Consider the following 25,184-nt stretch of genomic DNA (forward strand, 5'->3'; position numbering starts at 1 on the left):
ATTGCATACAGTTGGTATCGGAAACTGTGCTGGAAAAGCACAGTGTGGATTACATTTCTTTTTTTTACTGCATTTACTGTACAGGAAAATACACGGGTATACAAAACGTATAACTAAAACAAGCATGCTTATGGTAACATTTCCTAAAACAGACTATCTAGGACAAATAACTTCTTTACTTGATTACAAGTCTGCATTGTGCTTTGAGATCAGCACCAGGCTTGGTTTGTTCAAGAACCATTTTTTTTAAATACAAAAAATCTTGACTACCAATAAGACAAGGCACACTTAAAAAAATTAAAGCTCATTTTTATTACTTTATCCACAGCCATCCATTTGACAAACATGCATACGTAATCCCGATATGCACACATCACAGTATTTAACATTAGTCATTTAAGGTTAACAAAAACATACATCCTTACAAAAATGACTCCAAATGCAAAATTAAAATAAAACAGCCATTGTACTAAACTTTAAAAAAAAAAATTGTGCCAAGTACCATTTTGTACAACAGTATATTTAAACACCTGTTCATATTTTTCTCATGGGTGCACACAAAAAATGTTGAATAGAAAATGAGAAACCGTTGATGCATCTTTCTTTTTTTAAATAGGCAGTTTTGCCATGCTAAGAAAGCAATATTAAATATTAGTTTTTTTCCTGAAAATAAAAACAAGTTCAAAGTTCAAGTCACAGAATTCTCCCCCTGTAGAGAAGACATTCAATGTAATGCATAAATAGCTGCCACTTCATGGGCCTTTCTAGTTTTATATATCTTTTGTCATTGATTTTGGCACAGAAAAAAAGGAGCGCATTTAAAAACAAGATGATTCAAAAGGAGGGAAGGAAGGCTGAGGGGGTGAAAGGTTAAAAGATCAAGAAAAAAGTTACTAGCAGTAAAGATTCTGTGCATCTCAGTCATTGAATACTGTCATCCGTCTACAGCAGGTAAAAAGTCCCAGTTCAGCATTATTGCAACATCGATTTGATTTGCTTGGAGGTAGACTCGTCATTCAAATGCTTTGTTGTGTACCTGAAAACATACAAAGGAAATTCAATGAGACTTATGAACCAAGTGTTTGAACTTATATTTAGAACTTTAAGTGGCATTATTTTTTTAATGTTTTTAAAAGGGTCAATCTTGGGTCTTTGAATTTACTAAGCATACCTTGAGAAAGTTTTCAAATCAGAAGTTTCTAGCTAAATCAATGTGCATATCTTTTGTATTCAAAGGAATTGCTCTTGTGCAGTATACCATTTAATAGAACTACTATTTTAACTTAAATACAGTGCCATTTTTTAAAGGTTTTTAAACGGGTCAAACCTCTGATGCAGATGACACATGGTGCACTGGGTCTTTGAAATTACTAATAAGTATAAATCAGGGGTTCCTACAGCTTGTGGGATGTATTGACCCACTCCGCTATGCGGCATCACCCTGCCAGTTGTGGGGAAAGAAACAGCAACAATGGCAGCAAAACCCTTGTGCGTGCCAAAAACCTACAAAAACCCTGTGCTTCAGCACACAAAAAGAGGGATGCACAACCTGCCACCTATGGTGCATGTGCAGTGGGATAGAGCACAACCTGCAGAAAAATGCCAGTGGGCTCTATAACCAGCAAACAGAGTGCAGAGAGAAAAGTAGCACTTTGCAAATGAAACCCAAAAATGCGCCTACAAATGACATTTGCTTTGTTGCCAAAAACACCAAAATGCCTATAACACAACCCTTTTCAACATTCACAATCTTGCCCGGTGCTAAAATCCATGTATTAAATGAAACATTGTGAAACATACAAAGTCTGAAAACTGACAGCCTCTATGCCGAAATCTGGGTGCAGTGTCCGGGGTGACCTGAATGACAGCTGTCAGAGGAGTACTAAGGCAGGTTTAAAATGACTTACAACTCAAAAGTCTGCTGAATTAACAAGCATAAACAGGATTGTTGCCAAAAAGGAAGACTGATTTTAGTTGTGTTTTTGATTCCACAGATTTTAAGGCCAAGAAAGAAATGTATTTGTATGTGATGCAACAAATGTGGGTTTTGTTAAGTTTAAGAAGTAATTAGCTTGGCTGAAGTTGAAAAAAACTGGGAAAGCAGGTTTCTTCCCAGAAGGAGGGCCATCCCCTCAGCAGAAACTCACAGGGAGGTGTGAATTACAGGGTTGGGACAGAATCTGGTCTACAGAGAGCAAAGGAACAATGACAAGATGCAGCTCAGGAAACTAGAACTGTGAAGAGATTCGTAAACCCTCCTGGAAGGAGCTTCCCCCAAGGATGGGGATGCACTGGACTGCAGGGAGACAAAAAGAGGCAGAGCCAAGCGACCATCTGTTGCTACACATGAACAAAACACTTTTTAAAAGACTTATAACTTGCTACTCAAAATGGTCAAAAATATAAAAATGACAGTTGTTCATTTAACTTCTGGCTGCACGTGTGAAGAGGCGCCAGAACTGTGTGACATGTTCTGGACAGGAATGGCAAGATATGTGATTTTACACAAAATTGTATTACGGGTTGAATTGTGAAAATCTACACGCATATCCCTATGTTAAACTCGCACACTTGTGGAAATTTGCAGAAAAATGGGAAAATGTGTTCATAGTGAAAAGGGCAAAATTCCGTAGAAAGCGGAAACAAGATCCCACAGCTATGGGGCTTTGAGGAATAGCTGCTATGTAAAATATGCAATCTGTATATGTGATTTCTATAAAGGTTGCACATGTGTACATATGTATTTTGCCCAAATAAGACTGTCCCAGTGGCCAGGGGTGGATTCTCAGCATCATAAAATTACACCATAAAGAGGACTGTTTCTCTCCTCCTATCAAGGCAGAGAGTAGACTCTGACCCAATCACCTTTTCTAGGGGCAAGCTTAGCTAAACCGGCCCATACACCCCCTTTGTGATGTCATTTTTAAGGAATAAATAGAGACAGCTGAGGACAGATAGGGACTCTCTGATCCAGCCACCTTCCTGATTCCGGCGAAGCACTCTGATCCAGCATCCTACATCCAGCTTTAAATATTCTTCCAGATCCAGATGACAAAATCTCTTGCCAGCAGTAGAGACTATTGATTCCAGCAAGGCCCCAAATCTTCAAATGTATTCTCTCCACTCAGTAAAGCGCTGTGTGGTGCGAGAAGGCCTTTTGAACCAGTATCCAGAAATTCTCTGGCTTGCCTGAGGAACTCGCCATCCAGCTGATCCAAATACCCACAGACTAGGAGAGCCGATCCTGTGCCCATCCAGTGACCGGCTAAATGATCCAGTACTGTGACTGATGTGCTGTTTTTCCTAGACCAAGATCCAATCCTGACCAGAGCTGACGGCATCCAGTGAGTATAAATAGAAAGAATTATGTCCCATAGCGTATGTACTTTGCATAGTCTTATCCCTAGCTCATACCAATCCTATCTCATCTAGAACCAGTATTGTTAGAACTATCTTTGCATGGACTCCGCTCTCATATGTGTTCCTAAACCCCAACTTCCTATTGATTAAGAAAGTAATTCCCAAACCAAACAGAAAGAGTATCACACCTGAACTGTTATGAGCGGGCGTGAATGACCTTCCTGTGTGGCGTTCTACCTTTAGGTAGTCTTTAATATAGCATAAGAAAACTTATCTGTCAATTCAAAGTGCATTCCTGTTTTCCATTCTCGCGCCTATCTCTCAAAAACGACCTTTACTAAAACCTCTGTAACTCCCTCGGTTATTGTGATAGAAACCGAATTTCAACTCCTACTTGGAGCCAACATCCATAGCTATCCATAGAACCCAAAACCGCACTGCAACTGCGATTCTCCCGTTATCGAATATCGCGCAATGAAAGGTTTGCAGTGATTTTAAAAATCTGAAAGTTTTAAACGTGTAAAATAGCTCTAAACTACTTCCGGCTTGGACCTTAAGATTTCCATCGTTTACTGCTGACCAAATCATTGCTTGTGCTTGCATGCAACTGTTCAAAGCGGCTCCCATAAGAATGTATAACCATTTCAGTATTTTTGACTATATTTGGTGTTTTTGCCCAGTCCATTCTAAAGACAATCTTAAAAGCCATTCTAACAGCTGGACAGTCAATTCCGTTTTCTCTTGTGTTTGAAAGGGGGAAGCAGGAGTTATATTCTGTTTGATGTGTGCCATTCCTGAATACCTGGTCTCTCCTATCTCTTTACATTGCCTATTGGGGGTTTGTGGGGTGTTGCAGGGGGAACTGCTAACCACAGTGCTATCTGATTTGAACCAACACAAGTATTCTCTGTGCTGCATTTGTTTTGTTCATTACTTACTCCTCATGTACTAAAAATATTATTCAGTGTACTGTCACCCCATTGGTGATTGTTGTTCATCTATCAAAACATTGTGATAAAATGTTAAATACATAAATATTTACCTTTGCAAACCAGCCCGATTCCTGGTTCAGTGTGACCGTGGGGAGGGTGGGGTGGGGGTTTGTTCCCGGAGAAGGGTGTGATTTGAGTGGTATATCGTTCAGGAAATTGAACTTTTAGACAAAAATAAATAAGGATTTCAGTTGGGCACTACATGCCGAGCGTTGACTTGGGTGTGTGCCGGATTGAAATCACTTACATGCTAAATCAATGAGCATGGCTTTTTTAGTCCAATAAATTGCTCTGGTGCAGAAGAACATTTAATGGAACTACTATTTTAAGTTAACAAATCCATTGGTGAGTGCTAAATGCTAATGCCAAAGAGTTTTGGGAGAGCCAAGGCAGTGTCCTCCATCGCATGGTCTGAATAGAGCACTACAATTCAGAGAAAACCTCTTCGTACATTTTAGTTCCTTTCGATCTATGCTCATGCAATGCCTGCCCTTTATTAAAATGATGGTATTCGTAGAGTGGCCAAAAATCACCCACAGTCATGCGGGCACACAGCAAAGTTGCAAACAATCAACTCTAAATGTCAGAGGTGCTTTGAGCGAAATGAAAGATAACTTGTTTGCAAATTATGTTTTGATTGCACAGATTGTGTAGGTTTAAAAGTAATTTCCTTTTCTCTTCAATAATATTTCTTTTTATGGAGCAAAGTCAGGCGGGCTATTAAACCAGAAAAAAGAGAAAACTTAATAGCACTAACACAAACAAACATTGGCAATGCAAATAGTTTTTGCTTTCATATAGGCATATGACAGGTGTTCCCATGCACAATGTATGTGACTAATCAGAAGGCATAACTATAACTCTCAGATGAGCCTTATTTTCAGGGTGTCATGCTCCGTTATACCCATTACTGTTAAGGACCCTAATGAAAATGGTTGAGCCTTCCAATTGTTACAGGCAGTGTCATACACGGACAGCAGATGCATTTAGCATTGACCAGATCTAACCTGCAGTAACGCAGCTTTCCATGTGGCCCTCTCTGCTACGTAGCCTAAAGTGGGACCATCCTAGGCACAACCATCCATTCGGGATCTTTGAAATACTTGACACCACATTCTTTAATATGGGGTCAATATCAGTCAGTCAGTCAAACAACTTTATTCGGCCCAAAAGACCATCAAAGTACATCCTACAAGACAATTCTAAAAATAAAGATACAATTCTGGTACAGAGTTACAAGGAGTCAAAAAAAAAAAAAGACAACAGGGCAGTGCAAACAAGCCACCCCCTCCATAGGAGACCCTAAATAATTATTTTGGCCAATAGTCAGGTCCCACCATCCCCTTGCTTCAAGCGGTTCCCATGGCGCCTCGGGCCCAAGGTGGTCAAACTTGCCCCTGAAAGGGGACAGTTGCTAGAGAAGACCCCAGAATTTGCAATGGCAGATCTGGGAGGGGCAACAGAGCTGAGAAAAGGTAGCATGCTAATTGAGATCCCACTCTTGGATGATTGGCCTACCTGCCCACAGCCTCCCAAAACCCTGTTCGCTGTGCTACGATCCCAACAGGTCAGTTTGATACAGTCCAGGGTGTTCTTGCCCAGACTGGGAATTCTGCGGCACCCCGCCAGAGCTTCTCTACGAACAGACGGGCAACCGCCAGAGGTTTTCAGCCAAAATAGACATTTATTAAGTAGGGCGTCCTTAGGCTCTGTCTTGTTTACTGCCAATTTGGGCACCCCTGAAGGAAGACTATAGGGCGTTTGGGCTTTCCTTGTTCAGGGAGCTTGTGCTGGCCCCCTGACTTCGAGGGACCCAGAGCTTTGGACTCAGTATAATCGAAGCCCATACAGGAAGAGGCCGATGCCACCGATGACAGAGACATTGGACTTGTATCAGAGACCCTGCTATTATCCCTGATAATAGCATGGGGATCGCAGGGGCAGTTATTGGCGAGCGATTCCCCTTGTGCCAGGTTTCGGTGAACGACAGACCCTTTGGGAGCAGTCAATACCAGGGGGACCATTCCAGGGGACTTTCCAGGGGTGAGATCTTGTGCCCTGCGGCAGCTGAAGTGGTGACCATGGGCTCCTCCTCCTGGACAATTCCACCTCCCTTCCTTTGTCCCTCTAGCAAAGTTTGTAACAAAGCCTTATTGATGGCCAGCTCTGCCAGAACTTTGTTACACCCACACCCACACCCACACCCCTATATAAGGGTGCCTCCTCTGGGAATCGGTCAGTGGTCAAATTGAGCTCATGGTTGCTGGCATCAGTTGGTTGATGGCCTCGACCATCCGGAGAGCGGTCAAACGGAAGGAGGGGCTAGCCCCAGACTTGTAGACAAGAGTACATCACTCCACAAGCTGTTATGGGAGCTTGAGGAGGGATTGCCCCTTTTGGGCACTTAGTGACAGTCTGTCCCCTGCAGCCAGGAGGGATGTCACAGGAGCTGAGGGGGTTCCATGGGTAAGAGGATCGATGGTTGTGGCCAGGACCGGAGCCATGCTTTGGGTGAGGGAAGAGACGCGATTCCGGTTTGCCGTCAGCAGCTACGCTGGCATCCCGAAACAAGTTGGACCGACCATCCTGATGATTATACAGAGTATATTGGCTCCCCAGGTGCTGCTGGGCCGTTATTGGGGGCAGGTAGAGTGTCACTTCAGAAGTGCCGGGCATAGACGGGGACTGTTTGACAGTGGACCTAATGGAAAAACAAACCGGCGAGTGACCCCATATTAATTCCCGTTGTAGTGGTTGGGGGTGGCCCCCCCTGTGGGTGCTGTCTCCTTAGCACCAAAGTCTTGAGCTGAGATTTCTGCAGGGGGGAGGAGGGGATGTCAAGGCAAGTGATTTGTGGGCAGAAAAGGAGCGGGGGGGGGGGGAACAGGGATATGGGATCAGTAGTCGGCTGCACCATAGCCAGTTCCTGTGAGGCTTCTATTTCCAGATACTTTTGAGGGGGCCCACCACACACCTCCATCACAGTCGTCCTCCCGTGCTCACCTCCAAATTAAATGTCCAGTGCCAGTCCAGTCCCACAAGTCTTTATGCTTGAACTCCAGCTGCGCCGAACACCACGCGGCACCAAACACTGCGCTCTTGGCCAGCCGCGGGCTTCACCGCTGCGGGGCTCGGAAGGCGCTGTTATGCCCAGGGGGGCGTGGCCAAACCGGGAAGTGAGGAGAGTCCCTCTCTGGACCGCGCCAAACACTGCGTCCTTGGTTGATGTCATTTTAGAAAATGGCTTAGCATGCTAAATCTGATCAGCATGTAGTACAATCCTGCTTTAATTAAGATTAAATCCTAATCTCGTGTAAAAGCTGCAATTGTCACATATGTTAGAATAAATACGACAAACTCTTGCTCCCATTTGGCCATGGGCCTGACGTAACTTGCCTGTACGATAGCCTCTCAAACCAAAGGCAATCTTGATGCAGTGTTTCCCATGTTTACACGAGCACTTTATGTTGAATTCCGACTGGGATGTTTGAAGGTTCGCCAGTTCACAAGGTCTTGGGACAGGTCATGAGGTAGTAGCTGTTTGATCTGCGGTGCCGAAGAGGAATCAGTAATGCATTTTATGCTTTTATGTGATGGACTGAAACTTTTGTTGACAAAATACCTTGAACCTCTTTTTAATGTTTATCGAATTCAAACCACCTTTCTAGCGCTTTCATTTTGCAAATCACCTGAAAACCAAAATGTCTCTTTACAGGTGGCTAAGTATATACAACAAGCTTGGCTCAAGCAGAATATGTTTACTTAAGCAGCTACATGAGAGCACCTAGAACCTAACTACTTATTAAATGTGGGAACCAATTTTGTATTACCCAGCTTGTTCTATTGGATCCATGGGTTCTAAGTTTTATTTCAGATGTCCTCTCAAATGTAATTGTGTTTTATGTCATTGCCTTTAGCCCGTTGTACTTGATTGTGTAGTTATTTGTTTTTGTAACCCGAATTTAAATCGAATAAAATAAATGATAATGATGAATATGCATTTGCAAAAAAAGACTAGTTTGGTAAAAGTAGCAGCTATGACACGGTCACAAAGCAGATGCTTTCTCTCTAAAACATTTCAGTCCCGAATGACGTAAACAAAACAGGGCGAGGAAGCTAAACTGTACTGATCAGCGCAGGTGAGCTGATAAAACAGAAAGGGTTACTCGCCGTAGACAGTGCCATGCCTCCTAGCCATTTAATTTTGCTTGCCATGTGCGTGGCAAGTATAAAATACTTTCCATATTCCACCCATTTTAGGCCTGCGTAGCATTGTAAACGCATTAAAACATAGCATTCAATTATAATGTGTAGTCTAAGCAAATAATCTAAAATCAATTTTTACCAACACCTGCTTTGTTCATGCATATCTGCGACATCTGCACAGTTTGGTAACATTAAATCTTTCACTGAGCAGTTTTACTGGATCCTGAACCATTTGAGAGAGACAGAGTTGGAGCCGATAGCCAGAGAGTATGTCATCCGCAGATGGTGCAGGCGCCAAAATGACTCATTTGTAGATAGCAAATGAAGTTTGCGAAAGTGATACTGCAAAATGACTCCTCCAATACGGTAGCAAAGCTCCCATACATCTGCCCACGTTAACGGCCCACTGCTTCACCCCTCCGCCCAATTTACCCACCCTTTAATAGGGGTTGCCCTGCTAGAGAGTAATCTGATGTGAATTATTTTTGATTATTATAACAAATAATAGCAAACTCAGCAATGTAGGACAGCTCGTTAAGACACTGGTTGTGTGAATTTTTTAATTCAAAAGGCTTTTCTTCCTGGTGTCAGCCATAGCCTCCCGGAAAGGTCAAAGGCCTTAATGAGAGGACACTGAAAAAGCATCTCCGCAGGAGCTGGAAAGCAGAACAAAACCAATGACGGAAATTTAAAAATAGTTGAAAATCGAAGAAAGTAAGATTTTTTGAGGACTCCTAAAACTGATTGTGCAGTAATAAATCTGAAGGTGGCCTGCAGGGGTGGTACGAAGGGAGACCAGCCAATTGGCTGTTGGCAGTATGACCCAAATTGACACCAATAGAGGACAACAGTTTCAAATTGTAAAAATAAGCTGCTTTACTATACCGGGGATTACAAGCACGAATGTCTGAATGGGTAATTAGTAGAGGGCTTTAAGTTATGCATTTCCCTCTATGCCTGCTAGAACCAAACCTTTAATCATCATCATGTCAGTGTATGCAACATTGATAATTGCCAAAAAACTCTTCACCAGTGCCTTATTTAGATTTGCAAAGCCTGTGACAGAAAGCAGTGATGAGTCCCACTACATTATTTGCCTGCATCTAGTAACGTGCTCCATCCTACCGATCGGAAGCAAGGACTGCTTAACTCAACGTCACCTTCTCTTTCGAAAAAAACAAATGGGGTTATTTAACCGATAATGCCTGGAGCTCACTCACTTGCCTAGCGGCGGTGACTGCAAACAGGAAAATCACCTGAAGGCTAAGTAACCTTAAAGAACAAGAATGTATTGGCTCAAACAGAACGCCCATAACAAATGTTAACACTTAATGTAAATCCCAAGCCGGGAACAACAAAATCACATAGGGAAAACTGGTTGCACAATCCCAGCAAAAATTGCATAACTGAGGACTGTGAAGAGCGAGCCTTGTTCAGGGGTCTTCTGAAAACCCATCCAGGCCAAGGAAAGCACAAGATCCAAAATAGAGGATGTGGGACAAGGAAAAGGATCCAGATTCCTCTCTTGACACCAGGCCAAAAACGTACCGCAACTACAGGAATAAACAGACTTGGAGTCATGCCATCGACCCAAGAGGACATTACAAGACAAGTCCCACTCCTTACATCGAAGCATCTTAGCAGCTCGGCATGAAAGTTCAGGCTTTTGAGGTTTAGGTTGGAGCACCAGTCCTAACTGGGAGAGCAGATCCACTCTCTGTGGAAGGCACCAGGATGGGCAGTTTAACATATCCAGCAACTCCAGCAACAGGTATGATGTTCTCCGGGCACAGTATGAAGTGATCAAAAGCACCATTTTCCTGAAGAAGCGTAGCATCCACAGAACCAATAGGATAACAGGGATTAGGGAAACACAGAGGATGAACATCCATTCAATGGTCTGTGCGTCCGAAAGAGCTCCCAGTCAAAGAAATTCCCTAGGACAGAAAAACCTACACTTTCTGTTCATACTGGAAGTGAAGAGGTCCACCTGATAAGCCCCACCAACGGGAGAGAATCTGTTTCAGAACTTCCTGACAGAGCTTCTAATAGTGTGAGGCAGAATTCGGTCTGTTCAAGGCATCAGCAATTAAGTTCTCCATCCCAGTGAGATGAGCCGCTGCCATAGACATGTTCTCTAGAGCTCAGAACCTCATTCACATTGCTTCTCTGTACAGACAGTACACCATCAAAATTGTTCAGGTAGTACATGGCTACTGTTTTGTCCATTAAGACCTGCACAGAAGGAAGGCAGGCGACTAGGGACAGCCTGAACCACCCTCCATTGGAGCAAGTTAATGTGCTCTCTGGACTCTGAACAGGCTGCTCACCATCAGGCCTGTCAAAGATAATCTGAGACTATTGTCAGCTGGGACCAGGTTTGCTGAAGCAACCTTCCTTGCAAAATATTGTTTCATAGGGGCCACCATGCTAGGTCCTGAGATACTGTCCCCAAGACTTGCAGAAAGTCTGAAGTGTGCCAGCGAAACTGAGACCACTGACAACTGAGAACCCACTGAAGTGATCTTATGTGCAGCCGAGCATCCATCACTACAAGAATGCAGAAAGTCATGAGACTGAGCAAGTGCAGGAAGGCAGAGGCCAAGCTCGTTCCTGTGAATTGAGGACATGTACCATCATGGAGATGTTCACCAATCAGTCCTCGAAAGGAATGCTCTGTGTGGATATTATGTTATATGGCCTTATATATCTCCCAATGCCATTGGTATGGCCTCAAAGCGCTGTGGGGTAAACCCCCTCGGAGGACCTTAGTCAGAGTTATGAGAATTGAAAGAAGGGTAATTTAGAATGCGTGTGTGCACGAAGGAGTGGCTCACTCCCTGCTTGCAACCTGTGGCGATCTGGCTAGTGGATGGGTGCTGTAAGACTTTCAGGAGAGTAGGCAAGTGAAGGAGACGGAGTATGTGTCCAGCTGAACAACATTTTTGGCATGGCACTCAGCTGTATTCTAATGGCAGAGGTGATGTGTGTTATGAAATTGAGTAGTGAATTGCTGCAGATGCATGCGGGCTAGTGACGGTGTCCCGGGCGGGATATGGCTATGTGCTACTGAGATGGAGTGTTATATGTACAAGGGGGGTCCCGGCAAAATTCGAAATGCAAGCCTACAGCACTATCCTTGTGGGAAGAGATTCAGGGGTGGCACAAAACAGCAGCAAGACTCAAAGTACAGCCCTACAACACTGCCCTGTGGGAAAAAATGCAAAGTATTAAAGCACAAAGCAGCAGCTAGATTCAAAATGCAGTTAGATTCAAAATACCAGTCTAAAGAACCAACCCTGTGGAAATGCCCTGCCCAAGCGAGTGTCCAAGACCACACCGATAAATCTGAGGAACAGTGAAACCGGAGACTTCCTGAAGTTTAGGGAGAAACCCAGGTTATTCCCTCCTGAGGTGTGTAGAAAACACTGCCACCAACTTGGTGAAGACCCTTGGTGCTCAAGACAGGCCGAACAGCAGGACCTTGAACTGATCATGGCAATGGCCCACTAATAATATCTAGTGCTTACTGTGCATTAGATGCATTAGCTCATGGAAGTAGTATCCTGGAGATCTAGCGAAACCAGCCTGTCCTGCAGGTGGAGGGCTTCAAGGATTTGGGCTAGAGTAACCAACTTGAACTTGTCCTTGCATAGGTACAAGTTCAAGAGCCACAGATCCAATATGGGAAGTAAAGCTTTTCTTTCTTCAGCACAATAAAAAATAGAGTATCAGCTCCTGCATCATTCCGAGCAGGGCACCAATTCTCTAGTGTGGTTCGCCAGAAGCTGACGGACCACCTCCAAAAGGAGAGGGTCTAGAGTCAAGCACTGGACAGAGGGGGTGGTGGTCTGGAGGGCGTTGAGAAAAGGGTAGTCAATAACCCTGGTGAACAACCTATAAGGCCCAGGCATCGTGCCCAACAGGTGTACATGGTGGACGTCCCCTTCACGGGGGCTTCGTACCTGGGGCTGCTGAGGGCACGGTTGAGGCTGACAAGCCTACTCTTTGAGAACATCAGCCTTCCCCCTTTGCTGAGCATCCTTGCATTTGTTGCTTGGCCGAGGGGGCTTATAGGGAAAGGATGGGAAGGGTTCAAATCCCCTGCCTCTACTTGTGAGGGCAGAAGACTGTTGCTGAACCGGCAGACCCAGGGAAATGGAGGTCACACTTTGGAACTGCAACTCCTGGGGGGATAAGGGGGTGGGGAGACTCATCGGCCTTAGCCTCAAAAGGTTTTTGCCATCAAACGGCACGTGCAGGAGTTTAACCTGAACAGATGCGCGGGAAACACGAGGTCCTCACCAGAAGTACCTCCCCAACAACCATCTCTGTAGCCATGGTAACATGCCACACAGCCGTACCCAGGAATGACTAGAATTTGGCGGGACGCTTCCCTGCCATCATTGACCAGGCCCTCGAAGCCCTCTTGAACCTCAGAGGTGCCTGAAACTGCAGACCAGAGATCAAAAGAGAATTTGGCCGGGTTCTTGAGGCATTAATGGCCTGTATGCCCAAACTGCCAGCGGCAAAAACCTTCCTCCCCAGGCATCCAGCCTCTTAATGTCCCTGTAATGAGGTAAGAATGGGAAGGAGGAGGTCTTCAGGCTTACCGTGGCAATCTGGAACACAAGACTCTCAGGGGAGGCATACAAGGAAAGAAAAGACAGGTCAGAATGCATCAGTCTATGCTTTTTCACCAAGTCCATGTCCACAGTCGGGATCAAAGCTGGCTTCTGCCATAACTCAAGGATTGTGGCCTCTTCTGCAGGATTGAATGGAAGTAGGGTCTCTGTTTGCAGACCTTCATCAATAAGGTTCATTAATATACAGGGAGGAACAATGGTCCTTCAATCACAAAAGAACCTACAATAGATAAGAAATCAGATTTAACAGGAAGCACTGAGCATCTTTCAATGAGGTGAGCTTGGGTGACATTTTGACCAGGTTGTGAGGCGAGTAAACAGAACAGTCACTGGGAAAAAGTACATGAGTGATCTTACATAGAGTAAGGACAATCAACATTCGATATTTTGAAGCGCAGGGAGGTGGTACTGCCAGGTGTGTTATGGATTTGCCCAGGATGGATGAAGCACTAGAGTGAAGGCAGAGAAAGTGAGGGATAGAGGTGAGGGATAGAAGCGAGGGACATTTTTTTTTTAACTTGAAGGCAGTTGAGAGGTAGGTTAGGTGGGTAACTGAGGCATGGAGATAGGCTTCTAGTTTGGTTTTGAACAAATCAGCGTGGATTGTTTCTTGGCCTGGGTAAGAGAATTCCATGCAAGTGGAGCAAGAAGAGAGCAAGAGCGGAAGGAAGCACAGAGAGGGCGAGGTACCACAAGGGAAGTCGAGAAGGCAGAGCAAAGAGTACAAGTCTTGTAGACTTGGATAAATAAGGTGGTGCCTTACCATGGATAGGTTTGTAAACCAGGAGAAGAAATTGAAATCTGGCCCCGTTTTGCATTGTCAGCCATGCAGCCTGGTGACAGTTTGATGAAATAGGTATGAAGTGAGGGAGTTCAAACAGTCCTGGCAGCAAAGTTATTGGTCTTGTCGAGAGTACAGAAAGCATAGTTGGGGAGACCAAAAAGGATGCTTGCAAAGTAGTCCAGTTTAGAGAAAACAAGAGTGGTTAAAAGATGCTTGGCAGAGTTGAAAGGAAGAAGGTACCGGATATTCTTTTCCTAACATTTAGGATGTTGAGGTGAGCCGCTGCTGCAGTTTTGTAGAAGAAAGGTGTGAGAAGGGTCATAGATGGCACAAAGGCTTCTAGCTGAAGAGGAGTTGGGGAGAGTGTCAGGTGGGAACTGGATAGACAGGAGAAGAGATGAGAGAGTATTTAGCTGGGAAGACGACGACCTCTGTTTTGGTAGAGTTTAACATCAGAGAGTGCAAAGCCATCCAATATTTAATGGCAGAGAGACAGTTCGACATGTTGGTAGAGTGATCAGGGGAAAGTTCAGGAAAAGAGAAGAATATTTGGGTGTCGTCCGCGAAGAGTTTGTACGAGAACCCAAAGGAGACAATTAATGCCCCAAGAGCAGAGGACCCAAGACAGAGCTTTGTTGAACACCAACAGTTAGAAGAGCGAGTTGAGAGGTGGTGTTGTTCCAGGAGACAGAACTGGCAAGGTGCCAGGTAGGATTTAAGCCAGGCAAGAGCTTGATTACGAAGCCCAAGAGAGAGTATTAAAGGGATGAGTGTGATCGACAGTGTTAAAGGCAGTGGACAGATTAAGGAGAATTAGGATAGAGGATAGGTTGGGCGTGCTTAGCAGAGGCAATGAAGTTGGAGACTTTTATGACAGCAGTTTCTGTGGACTTACAGGAGCAGAAACCTGCGTGTCACAAACGTTGTGGCTGTCTACAAAATGTGTAAGACGGCTGAACACAACCCTTCCGAGTGCTTTAGAGTAGTAATGAAGAGGAGACATAGGGTGAAAAGTTAGCCGTTAGGTACAGGTCAGCCTGTTGCTTTTTTAGGAGAGGGCGGACCATGGCCATTTTGAAAATAGAGGGAAAGCAAGCAGTCGAAAGACAGGTTGGAGAGTTCAGTGAGAGGCCACTAAAGGGGCAATAGGCTTGACTACTGAGGAGCAAAAGGGTCTGATCATCAGTAGAGAGGATTTTTCAGTATTAGTAGGACTGAAGTGTGAGATGGAGGCAGTGGTTGATGGTAGAGTAGGTGAAGTGTAAATTATAGGAGGGAGTGTCGGAAGAGAGTCTGATTTAGGAAAGATTTGCAGCAAAATATTCAGCCATTTTTTCTCCATCATGAGGACATGAGGGAGTTCAGGGCAGAGTCCCTCAGGGCTCTATTCTATTGCTGTGGCTCTTCAACATCTACCTTGCCCCTCTGGCTCACTTAATTTCCTCCTCCTCTCCTAATTTCCAGTGTTATGCCGATGACACACATCTCGCCTTCAAGTTTCCCTCCTCTACCTCATCATCTTCTCTCATTCCTGACTGTCTGATGTCCAGGCATAGTGCATGGCTAATGATCTATATATTAATGCCAGTAAGACCGAGATCCTCCTCATTGGGACCCTTTGCTCCCGGTTTCCATCCTACTCTCTGGCCGCCCTCCTTGGGTCCCCTCCCCTCACCATCTTGTGAGGCTAAAAACCTTGGTGTCATCTTTGACTCCTCTCTCTCTCTCTCTCTCCTTCTCCCCTTAAATTACGGACCTTGCCAAGAAGAGCCACTTTCAGCTTCACCTCCTCAGAGGCATGCTCCCCCTAGAAACTCAATGTCTCTAGAGCCCTGGTTCTCTCCAGGCTGGACTACTAACAACCTCTTCCTCAATCTGCCTCTTTCCTCCCTTTTCCCCCTTCAACTAATCCAGAATAGGGCTGCAAGACTTATCCTTGGCCTTAAGCCCAGGGACAGCATCTGTCTAGCTCTTAAAGTCACTCGATTGGCTACCGGGGGTTGCAAGGATTAAATTCAATACCCTCTGCATCATCCACAAGGCTTTTTGGGGCCCGAGACCGTGCTACATACCACTCTCTCTCCCTAAATATCTTCCTACTAGAGCCCCTCGCGCCTCTAGATCCAACTCTCCGCAGACCAGGTGTTTTTCCAAGCAGAGCGTGGGGGTTAGATCTCTCTCTTCGGCAGGTGCTTCACTCTGGAATTGACCCCCTGCCCCTCCCCCTCTCTGACTTGAGCCGGGCCACCTTAAGTTCCAGAAGCTTCTAAAGACCCCGCTCTTCACTACCTCCTACTCTCTCTTCCTCCCTTGCTACCCACCCCCTGCAACTGACACCACAGTCCCTCATGAACCATACAGAGCACCAGACCCCTGTGACGTCCTTTCCCTCTCGCCCTCCCTTGATAAACCCCCCACCTGCCACTGCGCCTGGCGGCCTGGTCCCTCATGATCCTTACAGAGCACCAGGCCCTTTTTGACCATTCTATACCAGCAACCGCCCAGCCCCCAAACCAGCACTGCCCTTCTGGGCTCCCTTCCCTGACTAGCCTGGTGAGTTTAGCACCCTTCCCACGTCTGGTCGCCCCCCGTCCTTGTGCTTAGATGGAGGTCTGCCCCCGGAATCCCCTGGCACTTGCCTCCCTGGTGGGTTGGGCATCCCTCACGTGTCTTGTCCAACCCCTCCACCCAGGCACTTAGCCGGTGGTCCACTGGCATTCCTTGGCATTTAGCCTCCTGGGCTCCTCCTCCCACCCCCAGTACCTGCCTAGCCCCTGGGCCTTTCTTCCCCTCCCCAGCCTCTATTCCCCCTCCCCCTGCACCTCTTGTTACTGCACTTGCACAAGGCCTAGTAGGAACTTTGTTTTTCACCCCTGTTCTGCTCCCCCCTTTTGGTGTGTGGTACCTGGAAACTCATTTTTGCTGTATAGTGTGCCTTATAAATGTTCAATAAATAAAATAAGAGGTAGAGTTGCAGGTCCTCAGACGAGTGGTTACGCCTCCATTTGCGCAGCAGCCAATGTATTTTTGTGCAGGGTCTATGAATGGGGTGACCCATAGTTGAAGAGGCTGAGACTTAGGGGTGAAAGTTAGCAGTGGGAACTGAGAGTAGAATGTGTCCTATAGTAGGGATCGGAAGATGGAGGAGGCATTGTTAGTAGAAGAGGCATCAGGTGTGAAGGAGGAGAGAGATCTGAAGATAGGTAAGTCTGTTCAATTCTGGATTTGGGCCTGGACGGGGCTGAAAAAGGTCTATCACCTTAGCCATCACGCATTGGAATGAAGCTTGTAGTTTCCCAGAAGTTGGTACAGGAAGCATGTCCAGCTCACTTGCCTCTTAATCAGCAATCAGTGGCAAGACCCATCAAATCCCCCCCTTCCCACTATGGAACTCCTCAGGGAAATCCCTGACCTCCCGGGGCCGCAAAAGGTTCAAGTCCAAAGGTGATTGGATCACCCTCCTCGTCAAACTCAAATGCACCCCTAGGGAGCAGGGCATACTCATGAGAAGCCTTGGTGCCAGGCGATGTCAGAGTGGAGCTGGCAGGCCGATGTCAGAAGACTGAACTATGAGGTATAGCGAAGGGTCTTGGTTCATAGGAGCCGTGGCCCATCTTAAAGGCATAAAGCTGCAGTCTTTCACAGTGTCTCTGCCAGTTCACATGAGCGTGGTGGACTTTGACAGCACAGAGGCCAAAATGGTTAGTGTCAAGAACTTGGCAAACATATGTAGCATCTTAAGGCAAAAGGCCCCCCATTCCTCCAGCCTGGTGGATTGGGTTGGGAAAGGTACCTGCGGAGGAAACGTTCTTCAGTCCGGCCCTCCATGTCCAATGACCTCAAATGAGTCCTTCATATGTCTTTCATTGTGGAAAAAGGTGAAGAGTTTCACAGCCGCTCCTTAAGAACTTTAGGGTGCACTGACTGACGAGACCTGCAGTCCAGTGTGCCATGTATTTCCACCAAACAATATAAATAAATGAATCCTTTGGGGGGGGGGGGTTGAAACAGACATTTGCATCCACAGTCGGCACAAGGGTTAAACCCAGAGGTCCTCATTAGATTCAGCATGGCATCAAATATCAAAACGTCTAACAAAGCAGTGTTCCTGAAGCAAGCAAGCAGAGTGCGCGGAAAAAAGGAACTAAGGTCATGGGGAGTGGTGCCTTAATATATACTAGCACCGACATGTTCGGTGTGGAGCACGTAGAGGCATTGAGCAGGGTAGCGCTGAGGCTCATGGTGGCAGAATTGTTTCCGAAGAGAAGCTGCAGTAGGAGATGGATATCAGATGAGCAATTCATAGCAGGAAGGAATCCATTTGAATGTTCGGGTTGAGTTAGGATTTGTGTTCTTGGACCCACCTAAATCCTGAACAATTGTGCAACACAGGAACATGCTGAAGCTGAATGGTGTTCTTGATTACTTGCACCAGTGCCAAATGTGCTGTTTTAGAAGGGAGCTTTTGAGTGATAACTCCCCCCTGTGTTTATGTAAAACATGGCTCTGCTGTTGTCAGTGATAAGAATGCTCATGTTTGGAAGAAGCACTTGGAATATGCTTTCTCTCCCCCTCTCCCCTGCTAAATTCCTGACTGAAACTGCACTGAATCTGCAACTGGGCCACTCTCACCGATCTCAGTCCTTGGCCCAGCCACTCTCCACTTGCACTGCCTCCCTGGCAACCCCTGCACTGCGGGACTGTCTCTGTATCCCTACAGCCCTCCTTCCCAGCACTTTTCTGCACTTACCTTGCACTTGCCACCAGCTGGTCCTCATTATTTATCTTGTTATTCTACTACCCCTGTACTGCACTTTCCCCTCTCCCCTTGCACTTTTCCCTTCCCTTCTACCCATGCACTTGCGCGATCTGAATGACACCTGGCCTAGTAGGATCGTTGTCTGTCTTCCCTTTGTTCCCCACCCTCCCTGCCTCGTCGCGCCTTGAAACACTTGTGTATAGGGGAGTTACAAATGCCATATAATATCATATCATAAGGTCATCTTGACTTGAAAGCAGTTCCAGTACATTTGCTTGTTGTGAACCCTGCTGCTTTGCCCGTTTTCCCTGTGCTTTGAGTTTCAAGACAAAGGGACACCAAACCAGCTTGTAATGCACCAGTTGTAGTGGTAACTGGCGGGTTGACAAAAGGTTTGCCCTTTAACAGAATTCTTTTTGTCCATCACTGTAGGGCATTCACCACCTTTTAGGACACCACCACTAGATCGTCCCGTTCGCCAGGCACGGACCACCATTGGCTGACGAGGACCTATTTTACTGGGCGCCTGTTGAGGCATGCATTTGGAATGGCGATGATGTATGATGCCATCATTCTTGGAAGTTTCTTAACCTTTCACACCGTTATCAGGAGACCGGCTTCGTAACAAGGGAGTTGGGCTAATAAAGCATGTACTTCTAAACTATTGCCCCTTTTATATGCAGAATAGCTTGTAGAAATGGTTTGTGCTAGTTTGAAATGAAGCTGGATTTCTTTTTGTTGATTGAAAATCCAAGTTGGTGCAGAATGTTTATGGTTGTAGCATAATACTTAGTTCTCACCGGTTATTAGCCAATTGTATAGATAAGGGTATACTCATAGGTTTTGGTGGCACAGATGAGCTGACATTAGCGAGTGCTTTTGTGAACACACGGTGCTGATGCAATCCCAAATGGAAGACCAATGAATTTCGACTTTGACGCATAAACACTTGCAGAGAGCTAGGAGCATTAAAATATTAAAGTGTGCATCTTTCATGTCCAGCGTATATATGTTCATCCTTTTTTGGGAGTGAAATTACCTCCTGAACTTCTGTGGTTTAGGAAATGTGCTCTGGATCTGGTCGTTTTGTTTGGTCTTTTTTGGGTACAAGGAAATGCAGAGAAATTGCCTGCGCTTATCCGACTTGGGGGTACTGGTTTGCTTGCTTCCTTCTGAAGGGGTGTAGAACTACTTTTTGCAGTAGGTGTTCCTGCAGCATTCTTCTGGTTCTTGGTGGAAGGCTGAGTGGCTTTCTTAGAAGCTCGACATTGTACCATTCCTTTACTATGCTTAACACCCCACTTGTTGGTTGTAATTCCCTCCCATGCGTGGGTGAACAATATTAACCTTCCTCCCACTGGGTGAATCATGGGAGGAGACCTATAACTGGATGTCACTGCTTGGAGGCAGATTTCGCCCGCTTAGAGCTTGGGCCTCTTTCTTGACCAGAGACGCTGGTGCTGTGGAGTAGGTGAAAAACTGACTGCTTGTATTCCACCAGCTGTACATGGGCTGCGTAAACTAACCAGAAGTTTGGTTATAGGACTGGACTCTACACGAGCACTGAAGTGAGGCAGCTCCTCATTGGTGGTATGGTCTACCACTGACGTGGCCTAGGGTTTTAAGACATCATGCTCTTTTTGCTTTTCCAAGGAGTCATTGAGCAAACCTTCTGCACATTTCATGCTTAAAACTATTGCCCCACAGACAAGCATGGCTCTAGACTATTGCGGTGCAATCTGACAGCACGCATTCTCTCCTTCACCAAACGCGTTCATGATCACATTCACAGTTCGTTTCTCCTTTTAAAGGATCTCATGGAAGGCCATCTGTAGCATATCAGGAATGTCTTTACTTCCGGCTTCCATCTCATTCCATTGTGCCCTGGTGTAGCAGCCTTTAATGCCTTTGGATTGGCTAAGCAGACACTGTATGCCACTGGAGTGGTCATCTTTTAGCAAAAATCGTGTTCTACTCTCCCCATCATGTAGGTCATCTGAGACTGAAAGGTGTGTTGCTTCTCTCTCGCAGTGGTTACCGCCAAGGAATCCGGTGTAGAAAGGCTCACGATATACGGGGTCGGATGGCGACTGCTTGCATTTCTTTGCAATTCTCGTGTTTAAACTCTTAGTGGCTGTCTGCTTAACGAGTAAACGCAATCTGTTCTTTTATTGAATAGGTTAATTCGAGGGTCACAGGCTGCTTTTCCTCTATAAGGTCCTCTTTGAAATCAACAGACTTTATTGAACTCTTGAACCCGATTACTCAAAAGACGAACTGATCTATCGTAGAGCGATGTAATGACAGTGGTCCACTGGAGATGTGCTAACTGGACGATCCTTGTGGGAATCCACAGGGTACACCCCAGTCTTGCTCTTCCTGAGGATATTCCCCATGGTCATCTAAATTATCCAAACCCTGGTCCTCTACATCCAGGGGATCCAATCCAGCTGTATCTTCATTTTTTTAAGTGGCTGAGCTTCGTCATGTTTGTGTCTGTGTCGCTTGTGCACCTGCACTCAGCATCTTGCATGAATGAGATGCATTTGGCCACAGTGGTGTTAAAGCCACCCATGCTTCAGGCCTGAAAGGCCTGAGCAGTAGCCTGTGGTAGTTCGTCCGGACGAGGATCTTCCTCTTCAGCCACCTCCACCTCGCAATCTTCCTCAGACTCAAATCTAATGGGCCCTTTTTTTGGATTCCTAGTCATTTAATTGAAACTGAAGCATCGAAATGCCACACCATCGAAACCAAAGCATGGTTTACCAATGCATCTACGAGCTATTACATGTAAAAATGCTTTTCCATCTAAACCAGTACATCGAAAATATAAATTGACTGGTTTCAATGGAAATGCACTTTTACATGTAAAAGATAGCATTTCAATGCATTTTTTTGTGACGTTAAAACGTCACATGGATCTGGCCAGTGCTGAAACTTCAGCACTGGCCAGCTCCTTGTAACGTTTGAATTTTTTTTTCTATATTTGGGGGGACCCCCCCCTGTCTCCCTAACCCTAATGTAACCCTTAATCTAACCCTAACTCTAATGTAACCCTTAATCTAACCCCAGCCTCAATTTCGATTATACCATCGGATTATAGTCCATGGTATTGCATTCGATGGAATGGGTTTAGATGAATTGACTAGATATTCTTTTTTTGCACTGATGAGGAGGGTCAAAGCTGCTTCCACATATGTGGCTGACATTTAAACCATCTGGAAGTGGTTTGCTTTCCAACCGTGCATCACACCAAGACTCAGTTGGCCTCCGTACCCATCAGGTGACCTTGAACACTCCGCGCTCCCTTCAGAGGGTGCCTTCTGGTTTAAGCCTAAGTTTGGTTTTAAGTGAGTGAGCAGTCTCAGTTGCAAGGGTTTTTTCTCTATAAACAAGCCAGACGCCTGTTTGGAGCTTGGGGCTGACTGTTAGATATTCCCTTCAGTACCACCTTTTGTGGCTCTTCACGGTCAGGAATAACACAGACACTCGAATGCCCGATCTTGGAAACCTCCGCTGAGATGGCGGCAAGGCCACCCAGCGCTTGGCGCTGCACTCAAGGATTTTGGGCTTGTACCGCTTACACACCAGACTTGTTCCTTGCTCCCTCTACTGAACACCTGGTTGGTGGTTGTCTAGTGGCAAAGTTGCAACTTGTCTCTCTGCTACAATGTTGAACAGTAAATGTTTTTCACGATTAAAGAGAGGGAACAGCAACGAAAGTTTGATCCATTTTCTACTCCTATAACATGTGACCAACGGATGGCTGGATAAATAAATAAGTGGACGTCATGGGGGACGAGTATTTTATTTATTCGCATTTTTAAAGCACTTACAGAATTTTTTGTTGTGGTCTTAGTTGCATATTTATAACACGCTTAAATACCCTGTTTCTTAGCGCAGACCCCGGGATCGAACCTGTGTTTCTTCGTGTCGTCTTGCTTCTAAGGCAAGCACGTTGCCACTGAGCTACCCTCCCGGGATTTTCTGCTACCAGCACACAGTGGCGTCACTAGGGGGTGCAGACCGTACTGGGCGACAATGCTTACAGGGGGTGATACCAAGCTGGTAATCCCAGTATTTGCACACACCACTGTGGGCCTGCCTATGAACATGAATGAAGGAGTTCTTCGTCAATCACCAATTTCACAGTAGCTCCGGCGCCGGCCGACGCCTGCTGCTAAATTTCATTAGCAGGCAGCACGCGTCACTGTCGGGCCGGCACCGCTGAATGAAGTAAACATCCCTGCCCGGACCGTGTCCCCATCAGGCGTCATTTGCTGCGCCGGACCGACACGGATACATGCACTGCAGCTGCTGGGTGGCGCCTCTGCAGTGAAGTGAAAAAGCAACAATAAAGCCACAGGGGGAGATATCTCCTATTTCAAAGAGTTAACTTCCCCACGGCTTTGTTATTGGCGCATTTCATCGAAGCTGCTCGAAGAGGCACAGGGTCACACAGGACTGTATGTGCCAGAAAGGTGTGCAGCGAGTGAGTAGATTGCAACTGGTTTGTGTGATGAAGGAAGCAGTTTCAGTCCGTCTGTATTTTGAGGCTGGCTGTAACGGTTTTGCACTGCTGTATTAGTGTTCGTTCTCGCCTGCGGGTCACAGGCTCACAGCTGGGAAAGTAAGTGATTCGGGCAGGTTTACTATAGAAGTGATATAAGCTACCTGTGGCTTATTGTGACTGTTGTGAAGAAGGATTGTAGTGCGAGATGTTTAAACGTTAGCCTGAAGTACTTCGTTTAGTTTGAGCTTTAAAATTGGCTTTTTCTTTTGTGTAGTTAACTTTTTTTCTAAGTAATTAACTGTAAACCCTATCTCCACGACAGAGCTTCTACACCCGGGCCCACCCGGATGGGAGGCCCGGGGCCGTAAGCTGGGAGGTGGGGGGTTTGTGCTAAGTCCGGTGGGGCAGTGCCTTTTGGCGCTGCCCCACTTAGCATGCACATGGTGGGGTCGGGCTGCTGGGTCCCTTTACAATGGGAACCCAGACAGCGCGTCTCCTAAACAGGAGGGTGAGGTGAGAGGGGGAGGTGACAACCGGCAGTCGCTGCCCCCTGTCACCTTGCCCTCCATACTTCAAAGGCCCCCCTTCCCATCCTGCGGATGCTGAGCGGGGGCCTTTTGAAGTTCAAAGAAGGGGCCGCCTTGCCCCCAGGCCGAATTTTCCCTTTATCTGGCGGGGGCAAGGTGGCCCTTCTCATGCTTCTTCCCCGTCAGCCACGAACAGCAGCAGGACGGCTGCAGGTCTGCCTTGCCTTTGCATTTCACGGATCTCGGACATCTAGAGCCCGAGGAGGACGGCACAGCAGTGAGCAGCTACAGACGGAGCTCGAGCACATCACAAGAAGTGAGCAGAGCCCCAGCAGCAGAGCCTCCGTAGCACCGCAAGCAGAGCGTCAGCCTCGGGCATACAAGGACTTCAGTTCGAGCCCCAGAGAGAGCGCTAGAAATTATTTTTTGGCCAAACCAGTTTTAAATTTCTCTCCGGCTCTGGGAGGACACTTAAAAAAAAGGCAGGTTGCTGAAGTGCTCGAGGAGGTCTGCACGGCAGTAAACGTCCGCGCACGGAGCTCGCAGAGCCCAGAGAAGGCGGGACCTCGAGCACAACACAAGGAGTAAGCAGGCCTGCAGCAGCAGAGCCTCCATAGCACTGCAAGGAGAGCATCAGTCTCAGGTACAAGGACATTGGTTCAAGCCCCGGAGAGGGCGCTAGAATTTATATTTTGCCAAACAATTTTTAAATTTCTCTCCGGCTCTGGGAGGACACTGGAATCAAAGAAGGCAGGCTCCGAAGTGCTCGAGGAGGTCTGCACGGCAGTGACCGGCCGCACACGGAGCGAGCAGAGCCCAAAGAAGGCGGGTCCTCGAGCACAACACAAGGAGTGAGCAGGCCTGTAGCAGCAGAGTCTCCATAGCACTGCAAAGGGAGCGTCAGTCTCAAGCTTACAAGGACATTGGTTCGAGCCCCAGAGAGGGCACAGAAATTATATTTGGGCAAAACAATTTTTAATTTCTCACCGCAGAGGGCAGAGGTCAGCCGGAATTCCCAGACGCACAGCATTTTACCTCGCCTGGGAACTACAATAAGGGGGGAAGAGGACCCTGACCCACACAGCAAGTTGGGAAACACTAGGACAACCCATTACGAACCAGCACGCAGAGACCCAAACAGGCAAGAGATGGCCAACGCCTTATCCCTGAAAGACACATTACTCCTGGAATGGGCCAAAGCAGCGGAAGCCGTTCATGGCATGGATGTGGTGCAGGAAAGAATGGCAGAGCTCGCATCCACCAGTCTCAATGAGGATGACGCAGACGCCCTGGAAGAGGAGGTCGACGGCGAGGAGGAGCCGGCAGAAAGGGAGCAGCCAGCTAGGAAGAAGCAGCGCCTTGACGTCCGCAGCATGCCCGCCTCTTCAGACACCCAC

At 46.5% G+C, this 25,184-nt stretch overlaps 1 protein-coding gene across 5 annotated transcripts in view; it reads right to left on the reverse strand.

Moving 5' to 3' along the window:
* Positions 1-293: 293 nt before the first annotated feature.
* Positions 294-25,184, reverse strand: part of CYRIB (CYFIP related Rac1 interactor B) — an 819,696-nt gene continuing 794,805 nt past the window's right edge. For all 5 annotated transcript variants that reach the window (XM_069621628.1, XM_069621627.1, XM_069621629.1 and 2 more), the window contains one exon: positions 294-1,036. In XM_069621628.1, the coding sequence (XP_069477729.1) occupies positions 973-1,036 (64 nt within the window). In that variant the 3' untranslated portion in view covers positions 294-972. The remainder of the gene's footprint in view (positions 1,037-25,184) is intronic.

This window comes from Ambystoma mexicanum, chromosome 5q (genome assembly GCF_040938575.1).
Source record: "Ambystoma mexicanum isolate Mex_15411 chromosome 5q, UKY_AmexF1_1, whole genome shotgun sequence".
NCBI classification, from domain to species: Eukaryota; Metazoa; Chordata; class Amphibia; order Caudata; family Ambystomatidae; genus Ambystoma; species Ambystoma mexicanum.